Below are 17,157 nucleotides of genomic sequence, written 5' to 3' on the forward strand. Positions count from 1 at the left end.
AGATGGTGATTTGCGTAGTGACCACGCTCTGTGTTTCCCTGTCTCTGTGGGTCTGTGTGTTGTTGTGCTGAGTGGGTGATTTAACAGTCAAATGGAGGCCGCTGTGAGTGTGATGGACAAACAGGGGGTGGGGGGTATGGGGGGGTGCTGACTCAGTCATCTGTCTTTCTCTCTTCCACTCCTCTGTGTTTCTCTGTGCTCACTTACGTGGCTTGTTATGACTAGTGAGTGGATCCGTCTCCATCCAGTCGAACGCCCCTCGATCCCCCCTGACAATGAACCTGATCCACAGAGGAAGACAAGAAGAGCCTCTACATCCCAGCTCACATCAGCCCAGCCACCCATGAGGATGTGAACCACATGGACTCACACATCCAAACTGCGTGTCGCCTCATAACACTGATGCACAATCCCTGACACATCACATTATTCGTTTTATGCTGTTTTATCCATTAGTTGCTTTTAGTTGCCTTGTTCAGTGCAGTTTGTTACTGTGTTATTGCTGTTATTTTGTGATGTGACACTATCTTTTTTATTACTTTCACTTTATTCATTTTCTATTGTGTCCATTGACTTGTGATTTTCACCATGTCATGACATATCTTGCATCTTATGTGTTTTCTTTTTTTTTTTTACTTCATCATCTGACTCTTGTTTAAAGGAGCGATATCTCTATCACAAAAGCCAAGTGGCCTCTGTGTGCATGTGTCTGGGGATTCACACAAAATCCGTAAAGAGCTGACTGCTTCAGTTTGACTTGCATGTGCATTTTTGGTTAAGGAAGACAGTAGTGAAAACAGCAAGTTGATAGGACCAGTATTTTGGGAGATATTAGTAATTTTGGAATACAATAGCCTTACAATCATATTGCTATGCCCAGAACGCTTTGGCGGTGTCTGCTGGACAAATGCAGAACAGCATATATGAAAACACAGCAGAAAAACTACCACATCTAGAACCTGTGGATCCCCATGGGTCAACGTGCTAGTTATTCATTTATTAATTTATTTATTAGAAACAACGCAGTGAAACATAGAGAATATGTAGGACATGTGATGCTCTGTGCAAAGAGTACATAGTATTTAACTAATTACCAACTCTCGTCCCCGGGTGGGCTTTTCAAGTAAAATAATAACATCTATAAAGCAGTAATATAGGTAAAGTTAGTATTATTATCAAATTAGAAATACTTTACAAGGAAAGTAAAATGTTTTGATTCAAATGGTCGTAATGTTGAATAAACACAAAACCCAACATTCTGTTAACTATATCTAGGTCCAGATCTACTTTTGTTACATAATTTTACACATTATTATGCTGTTTTTCTTAAAACGTCAACTACGTTCATTTTAGAAAAGAATATCTACATTACATATATGCACTTTCCAGGTTTTGTTGCACATCACTGTACTTTTCTATTTCCTGCTATATATGATTACACATAAACTTTTCTATGTCATGTCATTTTTCCATAACACTCTCTAAAAACACATTAAAAAGCTAAAAATATTTTTTTATTTGATCTTTGTTTTGTTAATTTCATTTCTAACCTTGCCATGTTTATGCAGGTGTTCATTGTATTTGCCCTGTAATGTGGGTATTGCACCCTTTTCATCTGTAAAGCACTTGGAACTGCATTCATTTCCAGGCAAAGGAGTTCATTGAATTCATTACATTTATTGATTTAATATACCTTGTACTGAGATGATGCTTAACAGGTAAACTTTGATCCATCTGATTAACTTAATTCTTAAATATCAATGAAGAAATGCATAAATGTAACATAATATTCATAACTTGGTTTTCATTAGTGTATTATTACTGTAACATAAGAATTCTAGTGTTTGCGTTACTTGAGACTCTGATGTTTATCTACACAGAGAGTGGATTATCTCAACAAAGTCTGTCATGTTTCTACAGCTGCTTGGTGATTTTAGGGCCACGATATGAACTACATCAAAGAGGAGGGTGAGGTGAGAGGTGTTTGGCTGGTTGCAATATGCAATTTCACCACTAGATGCCACTAAAATCTACATAAGATGCTTCACAATAACTATGATCACATAATAATAGTAAGATATAGTAAATTAACATATAATGTTAAACAATATGAGTCTGTTATAAGTTTAGAATAGTAGATAGATGATGATGAAAGATTCTACTAGATGGATATTAGATGTTTTGTTAGGAACGTTTCTTTAATGACCATATGACATAAACCTCTGCATAACAGGCTGATGACTGTTCTGTTTATCTGTTTATCTAAAAACCTCATTAAACAAATAAAAGGGCTAAATTTGTCTCTTATTAATGCTTAATTCCCTTCCATCCTTCATCAACTTTCTTTTCTGCTGCCTCTTTTCTCTCTGTCTCCTTCATTTAAGGGATAAAAGCTTTTCCCAGACGCCACCAATCAATACGACTCAATCAGTTGGGCAGAGGGCAGAAAAATGCACACTCACACTCACACATACACTTATACTTTTGACTCGTATGTTTCACTGAGGAGTTGAGTTGATCAAATGAAAATGACCAGTACTAGTATTAATGAGTTTTACAGAATAATCTTAACATGTTTTTAAGATAAAGATTTGATGAGTGAAACTTCAAACATTATGACTTTCTGTTCCTGATCTAAGAGCAAACTGAATGAATAAACAAGGATAAAAGAAAAAAGAAAAAAACAACAGTGGTCCTTGATTTGTTTTAGAGTTAAATGGAACAGAGTTAATGTGATTGAAAAAATTTATCAAGTAATGAGTGAAGGATTTAATGTAAGGCTATAAAAGAAACATCTCAAAGGTTATTTTACATAAAATAAAATAATAAATTAAAATAATATAGTATTTAAGTTTTCATCTGAAATCCTTCCATTTACTCACAATACATAAAGAATGGCTGATATGAATACTGACTATCTACAAGCACTACAATCTAATAATTATATTATTTTGGATGCTTTCTGTTGTAAGTTGTACAGAATTTAAATCCTATTGCATCAAATTTAACACTGGTCAACAATTTAAAATGCCTCCAGAATAAAAGCAGTGTCAGTAATAGAGAAAAATTAAGTTAAAAAAAAATGCTGGTTGGCTTCCAAGATACAGTCTGGGGTCAAAATGTGAAATTCTGAGAATTAATGAAAGTGAGTTTTATTCCAACGGAATGTTTGTCTCAGAGCTACCAGATCTACTTCCAAACACTGTCTGCACATTCCAATACATTCACTTTACAGGTTCTTTCTAATGGAATGGATTTCTAAATTTATTTTATAAATGAATATATATACATTATATATATATATATATATATATATATATATATATATATATATATATATATATATATATATATATATATATATATATGTGTGTGTGTGTGTGTGTGTGTGTGTGTGTGTGTGTGTGTGTGTGTGTGTGTGTGTGTGCGTGCGTGCGTGTGTGTAAAAACACTTCATATTCACTGAAAACATCAGCTAACCAGCACTTTTGTTATCGGTTTTCCAATTCTTCTAATTCAAATATGTAAGATTCGGCACCATTCAACTCTGAGGTGGATCATTTATAAAACAAATTTGCAGACCAGGGTAATTTGTGCTGAAAATTTCCAGGCATCACATATTTCCAATTTAATAATGTTTTCTGCCTTAAGCCATTTCAGATTCTCTGTCAGTTTTCATTTAACACTTAAATAATGTTTCACCTTTGAGCAATTTCAACTTTACTGTAATTGTTTACTTCATCGATGTTTCTGTTTTAAACTCTTTTAAGTCCTTTTTCAATTTTCTCAGTTTCTACACCTCTTTTTTTCCACTGAAGCTCTCTAATTTAAGACAGTTCAAGTAAAATTAGCCACAATTCAAGAGCGGTTCCACTGCATTGGAATAAATCTTTCAGATATCAGTAACCACATGCGGTTTCTCTGGAAACTGCAGTTTATCTAGTTTGATATATTGTTTTATAGAGGAAAAAAAATAATCATGGGAGCTATTTTTCAAATATTCTTTTTCAAGTCTTGCTTTGTGATCGTGATTCGTCTTCTTCACAAATTCATTGTCTTAATTATGTTTAATTATGTCGTCTTTGTTGTTATCCAAAATAACTATTTTGTGTCAGGGTTGAGTTTCTTTTTTGCAGCTCTTATTTTGAATCTCAGTGTGTTTGTCGGGATCTCAGCCGAGAGGTCAAAGGTCACAAACCACAAAGTGCTCAGACTCAACAGTTTTTTCTCCTGAGTGTGAAAGATTTTTTGCACCAAGTCTCTAATCAGGTCTGTGTGTGCAGACGGAGGGACTATGAGGCTTCAGCTTCTTTTAACAGTCACCTGCTGAACCACACACAGACACACAAACCATCTGGCTGGCATGAACAGCTGATCTGCTACACACAGCTCTACAAATGGTCGATGTACAGTTTGTGACGCATCATTGTTAAAACTCTAATATTGTTACTTCAATTCATCTCCAGAGGTCAGGGGTCAATTGTAATGGGTTTTTAGTGATTAAATAGATGCATACAGGGAACTCAAACCTGATTAAACATGTTGTTCTGTTTAGAACATGATGTAACAGACTTGTAAAGGAATGTCTTGGCTATGTTTTCTTTCTTTCTGTGTGAACAGTGTTCAGCTTAGTTTACAGTTAACAGAATAACCTTTTCTTTCCAGTGATATAAAACAAATAGTAAGTAATATAGATTTAACAAAATAAATAGTGAATTTATAACAATGATAAACTCAAACAAGAAAAAGCAAATGAATCAGTCTGTACCAGAAATAGTATAAGAAATAACTATTGTAAATGTACTAATTTTGACTTTACCAGAAACTAAATAACCATTTAACTAAAACTAAACTAAAAAACCATTTAATAACTATCTAACTCACAATATTAAATAGCTACATGAATAAGGGAATCAATAAGTAAATCTATAACTGAACTTCAAACAATGTGTCTTACATTTATGCCACTGAAGGTGTGATTTCATCAGTAAAAATATTTCCTAAAAGTCAGAGATATTCCACTTGAAAAGCCTGATGTCAACAACAAGCTACAATCAGAGCAGAGTTCTGCCAGTAGTTTGTAAAACTTCCTATCACTCACTTTATTTAAATCCAAGTTAGTTTATTTAAATCCAAGTTAAAGACCCACCTGTTCTCAGCTGCATTTGAATAGGGTTTTTATTCCGAAGTTCAGATCTGCACTGTTTCTATTATGCTTAAAGTTTTTATCTGTTTTATCTGTTTATCTGTTCTATCTATTTATCTGGGGTTTTTTGTTTTTTGTTTTTTCTTTCTCATGCCTATACTTTTTATTGCTTCCCTGCTGTAATGCTTTTAATGTTTTATGTAAAGCACTTTGAATTGTCTTGTACCTGAAATGTGCTATATAAATAAACCTTGCCTTGCCTATCAGCATCAATTAATCGGTCAAACCATCTATTAAATCGATCTATCTCTAAATCAAAATTATCCTCCCATTTGTAACATGAACACAAGAACTCACCAGATTTCCTCCACAGCAGACTGACCTCCAGTCGACCAGAGCGTCGCATCACTTTAGGAAAACGGTAAATAAACCCAGACACTCTCCTCAGGCTTTTGCCAAAAGTTCTGGCAAAGCCCATTGCTCACACTCCCTCTCACCACTTCTACATACAGACACGATGTGATGTGTTTAAGGCTCAAGATGTTGATTTATATCCGAAGGTAACTCAGTTCAGATCCAAACTCTCCCTCTCCTCTGTCACCCATGATGTCTCTGTTCAGGTCTAAACTGGTCCCTCCCCTCACCAGCGCTGGACCTCAGTGTGTGTGTGTGTGTGTGTTATTAGCTCCCACAGATGAGAGTATTTTGTCTCTAGTGGAACCAAACTGTCACAGCGACTGAACAAACAGGAGATGGCAGCTGACACACACAAACACACACACAAACACACACTGTGCTGTTGAGTGTGGACTGTCCGCTCTAGTACTTATCACACTGTTTTAAGTGTAGCCTCTGTCCTCTGCAATATTCTAATGATCTATAGTACAGCGATAATCAATACTCTGATCATCAATGGTACAGTGATAATCAATAATATGAACATCTATAGTACAGTCATAATCAATGCTCTGATTATCTACAGTGCAGTGATAATCAATATTCTGAAAATCTATAGTACAGTATTAATCAATACTATGAAAATCTATAGTATAGCAATAATCAATACTATGAAAATCTATAGTACAGTAAAAATTAAAACTTTGAAAATCTATTGTACAGCAATAATCAATACTCTGATCCTCTATAGTACATAATGTATAATACAGTGATAATCAATACTCTGATCATCTATCGTACATAATACATACAGTGATAATCAATTCTCTGATCCTCTATAGTACATAAAACATAGTACAGCGATAATCAATACTCTGATCTTCTATAGTACATAATATATAATACAATGATAATCAATACTCTGATCTTCTATAGTACATAATACATAGTACAGTGATAATCAATACTCTGATCCTCTATAGTACATAATACATTAAACAGTGATAATCAATACTCTGATCCTCTATAGTACATAATACATAGTACAGTGATAATCAATACTCTGATCATATACAGTACATAATACATAAAACAGTGATAATCAATACTCTGATCTTCTATAGTACATAATACATAGTACAGTGATAATCAATACTCTGATCCTCTATAGTACATAATACATAGTACAGTGATAATCAATACTCTGATCTTCTATAGTACATAATACATAGTACAGTGATAATCAATACTCTGATGCTCTATAGCACATAATACATAGTACTATGATAATCAATACTCTGATCCTATGTTGTACATAATACATAATACGGTGATAATCAATACTCTGATCCTCTATAGTACATAATACATAGTACAGTGATAATCAATACTCTGATCATATACAGTACATAATACATAAAACAGTGATAATCAATACTCTGATCTTCTATAGTACATAATACATAGTACAGTGATAATCAATACTCTGATCCTCTATAGTACATAATACATAGTACAGTGATAATCAATACTCTGATCCTCTATAGTACATAATACATAGTACAGTGATAATCAATACTCTGATCATATACAGTACATAATACATAAAACAGTGATAATCAATACTCTGATCTTCTATAGTACATAATACATAGTACAGTGATAATCAATACTCTGATGCTCTATAGCACATAATACATAGTACTATGATAATCAATACTCTGATGCTCTATAGTACATAATACATAAAACAGTGATAATCAATACTCTGATCTTCTATAGTACATAATACATAGTACAGTGATAATCAATACTCTGATGCTCTATAGCACATAATACATAGTACTATGATAATCAATACTCTGATGCTCTATAGTACATAATACATAAAACAGTGATAATCAATACTCTGATCTTCTATAGTACATAATACATAGTACAGTGATAATCAATACTCTGATGCTCTATAGTACATAATACATAGTACAGTGATAATCAATACTCTGATCCTCTATAGTACATAATACATAGTACAGTGATAATCAATACTCTGATCCTCTATAGTACATAATACATAGTACAGTGATAATCAATACTCTGATCCTCTATAGTACATAATACATAGTACAGTGATAATCAATACTCTGATCATATACAGTACATAATACATAAAACAGTGATAATCAATACTCTGATCTTCTATAGTACATAATACATAGTACAGTGATAATCAATACTCTGATGCTCTATAGCACATAATACATAGTACTATGATAATCAATACTCTGATGCTCTATAGTACATAATACATAAAACAGTGATAATCAATACTCTGATCCTCTACAGTACATAATACATAAAACAGTGATAATCAATACTCTGATCCTCTACAGTACATAATACATAGTACAGTGATAATCAATACTCTGATCCTCTATAGTACATAATACATAGTACAGTGATAATCAATACTTGGTAATCCACTTTGTTAAATGCTGATTTGCTGGTTTCCGCCAAGTTACTAAATCTTTCAACGGTGCTAATGAATAACTAATTAACTGTCTTGAATCTCATTGAATCTCATCTTATCACAGTAAATCTTGATGAACTCCCTGTTCAGCTTGTGTTTTTCACTGAAGCAGTATTCTCTAATTTAAGTTAATCCATTTAACTTTAGCCACAGTTTAACAGTAGTTCCACTGCTATCAGCCATCACATACAGTTTCCTTTCTACTCAACAAAACTCGTATGTAGTTTTTTGTTTGATATGTTGTTATACAGAGAAAAATGTTATCATGACCGCTATCCTCCATTTTCCTTTTCATTTCTTGATGAAGCAGTGCCAAAACACACACAGAGGCATTTTCATTTATCAGGATACAACATGTCCATTAAAAATACTGTTGATATATGTTTTTTTCTGTGGTTGTTTTTAGTCTGGTTGTTCAATGTTCTTCAAAGCCACCAGACTACAGAACAAAACCTGTAATTTCTTCACATTTAACATGGGAGTTTCTGGTCTAGTGCTGACAGAAACAAAATAATAATAAAAACAATAATCAAACATATCATGCTTGTATCTGTGCAGTTTATTTTGTATTAAAATAAACATCAAGCACAGGGAAAATAACATCATCCAGTGTTACCAGCTATTTGCACCTGATTTAAAGGTGCAAATATATAAATCTGCACTGAGAATGGTGATAAAACCATGGTTGCTGTTTCAAAACAACACAGATGGTACTACATAATTTGGCAGAAAATTCATATTGGACAATATTGCTATTTGTAATTTCAATTTAAGTCTATTTGTCTGGTTACAAAGAAAAATATATATAGAAAAACTGAAAATGAAGGGATTTTCATTTTACAGTAGCTCTCTGCTCAATGTCACAGGATCATACAACATCCTCTTAAAATGAACCTTTAAATTGCATCCTTTTGTGATTATACACAGCCTGGTATCATTTTAATAAGCTTATGCAATGTCACAACTATTACGTCTTTCATTTTTTGGACACATAACAGTACTGAACCTAGACCTGATGAACTGAATCAACCCCAGATCATAACACTGCCCCCATAGGATTGTACTGTAGGCACTAGGCATGATGGGTAATCACTTCATTTATCTCTCTTCCCACTCTGAAACAGGGTCAGTCTGGACTCATCAGACCGCATGACCTTTTTCCGTTGAAAGACATGTCACTTTTCCATTGGACATATGCGCAAAACTTTACCGATATTTACTAAATGTTGAAAAAACAGAAGTGCTTAATGTCGGCTTTTCCATTAAATTGCAAATGCGATGATTTGTTTATTTATTATCGCGGGATGACACAAGAAGTCATTCCATAAACATGGCAACAAACGTAAATATTGTGTTGATTTACAGATATATTCATTATTACCTCCGCCAAGGAGGTTATGTTTTTGCCAGGGTTTGTTTGTTTGTTTGTTTGTTTGTTTGTTTGTCTGTCTGTCTGTTTGTCTGTCCGTTAGTGTGCAACATAACTCAAAAAATTATGGACAGATTTTGATGAAATTTTCAGGGTTTGTTGGAAATGGGATAAGGAAGAAATGATTAAATTTTGGTGGTGATCGGGGGTGGGGGGGCCCACGGGGGGGCCCATTTCCAACAAACCCTGAAAATTTCATCAAAATCTGTCCATAACTTTTTCCCGTACTAAATTAAAAAATGATTCAGTTTCCTAGAGTGTCCACACTGTCCCATGTTCCTTTTAAAACTCTTCTTCTTCGCTTGTTGCAATGTTCGTCAACATCTGTTTATTTTTTTTATCACGTGCAGTTGCAGTTTTGTGTGATATATCAGTTGCACTATGCCTGAAAGACCACCTCTTGCCAGTGCAAAAACTTGCAATTGAAAAACTAGACTTCTGGCAAAATTGAAGTTTTTTCATGAGGTAAATTTTTATACGCAAGTTATATTTGCGCAATTTGAGGGTCAATGGAAATGCGACTAATGTCCAGTCTTTATCCTCTCTATCAAACTGATGGTTGTTTAACAAATGAGAAGCTCCTTATTGCATCAGTTATAGTTAAAGACCTTGTTTCAGATGAAATAACTAACTGCAATACTGTACATTGTTTGTATATAATAGAGTTACTCCCTTTAATTTGACATTTTTAGATATAGATTTGTGTCCGATCAAGTGGTAACACGTTGACACATTTTGTGTTCAACAGTCTCTGTCATGTAAGCAGAGTAACTTATATGCATATATCATATACATTTGAGTAGGTATTTATAAGCACTTCAACATTATGTATAACAACATTTGGGGAGATACAATTTTTAAGTGAAAAATGTCAAATTACTGCTCGGTAACGTGGAATTGAAATGCACATCAATTTCTTAAGCTTTATGCAAATATTCAAAACATGCGGTTCTCGACAGAAATTGATATAAGTAGGACAAAACCTTTTAGATATTGTGTTCATCTATGCTGACAATAAATTTTGGACTAAAATATTGAAAAGAGTCTGTTTTATTGACATGAGAATGTGGTAACACATGGACAGACTGCCATAGTAACACATGGATGACTCTGTTCCATTGTATGCATCACTGAAAATGTATCAAAAGATCATTACTTTCTCAAAGTTTCACTCAAATATCTGAATTATAAGTAACTTGAACAATAAAAATTGGTATTTTTGTGGGAACACGTGGACAGGGCCTTTTAAGCAACTCACAAATGTTGAAACTCATAAATATCAATAATATTCAAAAATTATAAAAATCTAGCGCTTGAAACTTAACAATCATCATATAATCAACAGATTGAATACATTTTCAAATGTTTTAGATATCATTTTTAGTGTCAAATTCGAGCTATGGCTATGGTGCAAAAAGTACAATCAGTTAAATTGGCTGTAACTTTTTTTATACAAGTGGTATTTTAAAAAAGGTAACAGTTCCATGAAATAGAGATCTTAAGCTATAAAATCTGCCCATTTTATAAATGATGTATGCAAATTTACTTTTTCATGTTGTTGTTCACTTTCGCTTGATTGGACCCATTTATAATTACATATATTTCTATTCTGTGTGCTGGATGGGAAAATTCCATTTTACTACTGGCTGCAGGTACAATATGAAATATAATAATAATAATAATAATAATAATAATAATAATAATAATAATAATAATCACTATAGTAATTATCCAATAGTTTAATCTGAACTATTTGCTAAAATTGATGATGCATTTATAAATTCAGTTGGATTAACTGTGTAGTTATAATTTATAGATGATGCTTCAATATAACAGCAGTTCGTTGTGGATAATATTGCACTTGTGATCTAAGGGCTTCAAGGAAATAACCACAGATTAGTGATGACTCTGAAATCTGTATTTTTTTAGTCAAAACATACAACCTTGAAGTGTTATTGTAATTATGTAAAAAAAAATTAAATAAAAATTTATGAAAAAAAATTTTTTTTTGAAGTGTTACTAAAAAGCATTAAAATTGTGATTGGATTCATGGTGCAGTTCTACTGAGCCTAATCTGATGCTTGGAGCTGAGTACAGTTCAGTCGAGGTAACCAGAGTGTGTCAGCTGTGCGCCCTCCTCTTACCCATGACTAATGAACACACACACTGATGCAACACAAAACCCACTCAGTCAAACAACTCCTGCACTGTTTGGCAGGTTTCTGTTACTTTACCCATAAAGAGACAAAGGCCAAGAGACACACAGACCCACAGAGAGAGAGAGAGGGGTCGGGCTTTTCAGGAGCTGCTCTTATCATCAACATCTGATCCAGTTCAAGACCAGGACTGTGAGATGATGACACACTTCAACCTCAAATCAACTGAAAAGATCAGGACATGAATTTCTTGTATGTGAAGTCAGATCAGCATTTTAACTGTCCAGGTTTATGAGCAAGAAATATTAACTTTTAGACATAGCTAATAAATGAACAAGTTCTGCTGCTGTTGCTCAACCAGTTCATACGTGACTGTTTGTGTCTTTTAATAAGTGAACCGGTGGATGAACTGTTATGTGCACAGAGCTCAAGGGCGTTCACGATGTCATGTTTTGCCTCGTCGACTTTGTTTTTCAATCTAATATCTTTTTTCGTCCTTTTGAGGAGTGGTCACTTCAGTTTGTTGACATTTCAATGCATTAATGGGAATTTAACTGGCTTCCTGAGTGCAAATGAACCGGGGAGACGCCTTTAAATGAGCAGAAATAGCCTACACAACCACACATACACATTTAATAAAGACACAAACATGCACACACAGACTCCATCAGCACTGCTGGTAAAAGGCATGGTCAACACAGAGCTCAGGGAGCACACCTATTGTCTGCAAACATAATGAGATTTAAAGGGCAGATGGAGCAAAGACGCTTAGATCTGTACCTGTCAGACTTAATTTAGTGTTTCATATTTTAAGTATTAGTGTTTTTGTTTTGTTTTTCCATGTTCCAAAACTTATAGAAAATAAAGGACATATTACTTTAGATTCATTCAGGGCTGCAACTGATAATAATTCAGAAGATGATTTTTGGTTCATTATGAGATGTAAGAGATGAAAGAAACTAAACAAATCTTCACATGTAAGATGCTGCAACCAGGTAAAATTTGATATTTTGCTTGAAAAAGCACTTTCTTTCATGTATAATCAATCTGTGTGGTCACAGCTCCATTAATTTAAACTTCTTTTGTGTTGAATTCATGTTTTGGTAAATGCAAATAGTTGAACTATTATAGTAAATCAAGTCAATATTCACCATGAAATCAAATATGGTTCAGTCAGTTTGTTGTTTCACATGTGTACTACACTTTGTTTCTCTGTTTTTATTTAACTTACAGGCATTGGGTTGGGAGAAGGTCAAATGTATTACACATGGACATAAAACTTGCAGTTGAATAAAACTGAAATTATTGGTAAAACAATAATCTGTACCATTTCCATTAGTATATTAATTAACTAGCAACAGATAGATAGATAGATAGATAGATAGATAGATAGATAGATAGATAGATAGATAGATAGATAGATAGATAGATAGATAGATAGATAGATAGATAGATAGATAGATAGATAGATAGATAGATAGATAGATAGATAGATAGATAGATAGATAGATAGATAGATAGATAGATAGATAGATAGATAGATAGATAGATAGATACTTTATTAAGTATTCAGCATTTTTGCATACAGCACAAGAAGACAAAACAGACAAAACAAAACAGGCAGGATACTAACCAAATTACCCTTAAGGTTAGTATTTACTCTAAAAAATGATCACCTTCACATAAGAATTATTGTGTTTTCATTGCTTGAGACTCAGAGGTTTATATCTACACACAGAGCGAATCATCTCCACAATGTCTGTCATGTTTCTGCAGCAGCTCAGAACAGACAAACCTAATGTTTTTCTTGTTTTATTTGGTATTAGGGTCCACAATATGATCGTCATCAAAGAAGAGGGTGAGTTAAGGGGTGTTCAGCTGGTTGCAATAAACAACTTCAACACTAGACACCACTAAAATCAACATAAATAACTGTGATCCCATAATAATAGTAAGGAGTAGTAAACTAACATGTAAAATTACACAATATGAGTCTGGTATAAGTTTAGGATAGTACGTAGGTGATGAAAGGTGATGATCAGTTCCTATGTGAAATCATGAACATCAGCGTTTTCCATATTTGGTTGGAAATGTTTCTTAAATGATCATATGACATAAACAGTCTGATGACGGTTCTATTTATCTGATATGAGTAAAGCTGTGTAATTATTTTGTATGAAACGTTAGAATATATTGTCACCAACATCAACTAAAAAGGCCAAACTCCAAGAGGACACAAAACTGTCACTGTCCTATAAATAGCTCTGGTCTCAGGGCGGTCGTCACAAATGTCACAAATCCTGCTGTAACTTCAAGATAAATGTTTAATGATAAGTGACTCAGCTCCTGCCAGAGGGAAAACACTGGCGGTTCTAAAATTATGCATCTGAACATTGTTTTTAAGAGCACTGGTTGAATATTCAAAACCACCTGCCACTAATTTTCATTCCTGCACTTGACAACACAAACCGAACCACTCTGACATGTTACTGTAGGAGTCGACACATGAGGAGAAGCCCTGACTGTTTCCTATTTCCATTGTTTGCCTCACAATGTGAACACAGTCTGGATCCGCACTCGAGGAGACACTAGAAGCTCGTTTCCTTTCAGACCTGAACCAGTTTACCAGCATACCAACTGCATTCCTGTTCCTGTTCCTGTCCTGCGTCTCAGAACCACCTGTTGAAGTCCACGTTCACTTACGTACATACTTATCAGAAAATACTCCATCCAAGATATGACAGATGTTTGATAAGAGTCTGTTTAGAAAAATAATTTACGAGTTTCCCCTGCTGCCTGGATGAGCCCTGTGGCTCAAAATAAACACGAGAACCTCATCAGATTCGTCCTACATATGTTCCTCTTTATTATTTTGAGAAATCATTTAACCAATCACTCTACCTCACCTGAAAACCACTGACAGGCTGATGTGATGCCTTCATAATAATAATACTAAAAAAAACATAATTAATTTTGATATTTCTTGTTATTTAAAGGTTAGAATCTCTCAAATTCAACAAGAAGCCTTTATCAGGTGAAGTTGGACAGTCTGTTTCCTACAATGGGACACTGATCATTTTAACAGCATTATTGAACATTTTTAATAGTTTTCAAAACTATATAGGTCATTTTTAAGTAAATATAAAAAAAAGGATTATGTTTTAAAAACATTTTTAGGGATGATCTTTATGAATTTGGGCAAGTTTCAGCAATCAATCAGACTGAAGAAATAATTATAAGCACATTTTTTATATTCACTGCATTTTGTTCAATGCAATTTTTTTTGAATAATTATCTTTAAAACGTAGTACTAAGAACTTAAAAGTCTTTGATGTTTATTTATCAGGTAACTTGCAGTTATAATAATGTAGGTTGGTATGGAGATAAAAAAAAAAAGTGTCATAGTGCAAGTAAATAGACTTATACATATAAAACATGCAAGATTTTAATATAACTAATAGTCAGTGTCTGATATGAAATTCAGTACATCCATTAAAGCACAAAAACCTTCTAAAGCATGAATCAGTGTCACTGCCTCTTCAGACTATACCATTATTATTAAAGGAAAATGTACAGAATATTTCTGCCTGCTTAGAAAAGGGTTGTTTCTGTTGTTCTTTATATTTATTCCTACCTCTGCAATAATAATCCACTAATGATGTTGTTTTGATGTTGTCATATCCTGTCTGCACTTTATAACCACTTAACCCCTTATCCATATAGTCACATGTTTACATCCTCTATGGATCCATTTTTTTATTGCAAAGCTTTGTTATTTATTGTACATCGTTGTTCTCATTATTATTTCTTATATATTGTATTCTTTTCTTTTTACTTTATTTTCTGAGATTTCGTTGGTTCTATAGGTGTTGTGTTATCATGCTGCTCACACGTGCCTTCAAAAATGCTGCCGGGACAAATAAAGCTTTTTGAACTGAATTGAATTGAACTGAATTGAATTGAATTTTTCATGAAACATTTTCTCAGTTAAACTTTCAGTAAAAGGTGTGAATGAAGGGCAGTAGTGATAATATTAAACTAACAGTGATTGATCTGGTTGTTGTTCTAAACATAAGGTATTGTTTCCATTCAGTCAAACAGCAAAGCATACCCACTTTAACTTTATTCAACTAAATATCAATGAAAACTGAGGAAATATTTGGTTTTCTGTGGTAAAGCTTTGGACACAGGTGTCAAACGTGTGGCCTGGGGGCCAAATCCGGCCCTCCAAAGGGTCCAGTCTGGCCCTTGGCATGAATTTGAGAAATGCAAAAATTACACTAAGATATTAACAATCCTTTTAGTTCAGGTTCCACATTCAGACCAATTCAACCTCAAATGGGCAGGATTCAGTAAAATACGATCATAATAATCTATAAATACTTACAACTCCAAATTTGTCTCTTTGTAAATGTAATATTTTCATGTATTTACTCTAAAACAAAGTATAATTTCACAAAAAATGTGAGCAACCTGAACAAATATGAACAACCTGAAATGTTTTAAGAAAAGTAAGTACAATTTTAACAATATTCTGCCTGATATTAAATGTTTTGTGTATTTGTAGTGATCTGTAAGTTATAATGAACATGTGTAAATGACAAACTGAGGCTTAATATTGTTAAAATTACACTTATTTTTTCAGTTTGCTCATGTTATTCACATTGTTTGAAAGGATAGTTTGTAGATGTAAACATTTCCATTGTTTAATTTGACTTTTTTCACTCTAAAACATAGAGATTTTTTTGGAGTTGACATTATTTATTTATAATTATGTTATTATTTTACTGGTTCGGCCCACTTCAGACCAAATTTAGCAGAATGTGGCCCCTGAACTAAAGTGAGTTTGACACCCCCGGCTTAGGAGTTTGAGGAGGGTCTCGCCCCCCCCACCCTCATACACTCACCTGTGCAGGTGAGTCCGTGGTTGAGGATGTAGTGGCAGCACACATCACACCAGGTGCCCTCACCGCCGGGCCCGAACGCGTGCCCCTCCCCGGACTCCTCCTTCACCCTGGGGTCCTTCTGTCCGGGGGAGAAGATGGTCCTCACATCGGGGGGTCTGAAGCCCTTCTTCCTGGCCCTGGGGGGTCCTCCTCCCTGCGCCTCCAGGCCGTTCCTGGCCCCTTCTGCTTTGCCGTGTTTTCCGTCCGGGCTGGGTGTCTTCCCCTCCGGGTGTCCTCTGTCGCTCCAGGCCGCCTCCAGACTCTCCAGGCTGGCCGGCTGAGGGGAGGGGTGCCGCCGGACTGCTTTCACCACCACCCCGCCTTTCCCGTCCTTAGACACGCGCATCTTCGCACCCGGCGGCGGCCACGTTGCCTCCGGTGCGTCCCGCAGCGTGACCGGTGTCCTGCTGATGTGGAGAGGCTGTACGGTTAACGGAGAGCCGTCTGCGGTGGGAGGGCGCGTGGGGACGTATTTCCGACCTTGGTGTACGGCGTTAAACATTACGCACGGTCCTCATAGTCCGCGGCCGCGTGCGCACAGGTGAATGTTGACG

At 34.7% G+C, this 17,157-nt stretch overlaps 1 protein-coding gene across 1 annotated transcript in view; it reads right to left on the reverse strand.

Moving 5' to 3' along the window:
• rassf3 (Ras association domain family member 3) overlaps window positions 1–17,157 on the reverse strand; it is an 85,346-nt gene extending 68,189 nt beyond the window's left edge. Inside the window, exon 1 of the mRNA XM_030150478.1 lies at window positions 16,565–17,157. Within this exon, the coding sequence (XP_030006338.1) occupies window positions 16,565–17,105 (541 nt within the window). The 5' untranslated portion in view covers window positions 17,106–17,157. The remainder of the gene's footprint in view (window positions 1–16,564) is intronic.

Source organism: Sphaeramia orbicularis, chromosome 12 (assembly GCF_902148855.1).
Source record: "Sphaeramia orbicularis chromosome 12, fSphaOr1.1, whole genome shotgun sequence".
Lineage (NCBI taxonomy): Eukaryota > Metazoa > Chordata > Actinopteri > Kurtiformes > Apogonidae > Sphaeramia > Sphaeramia orbicularis.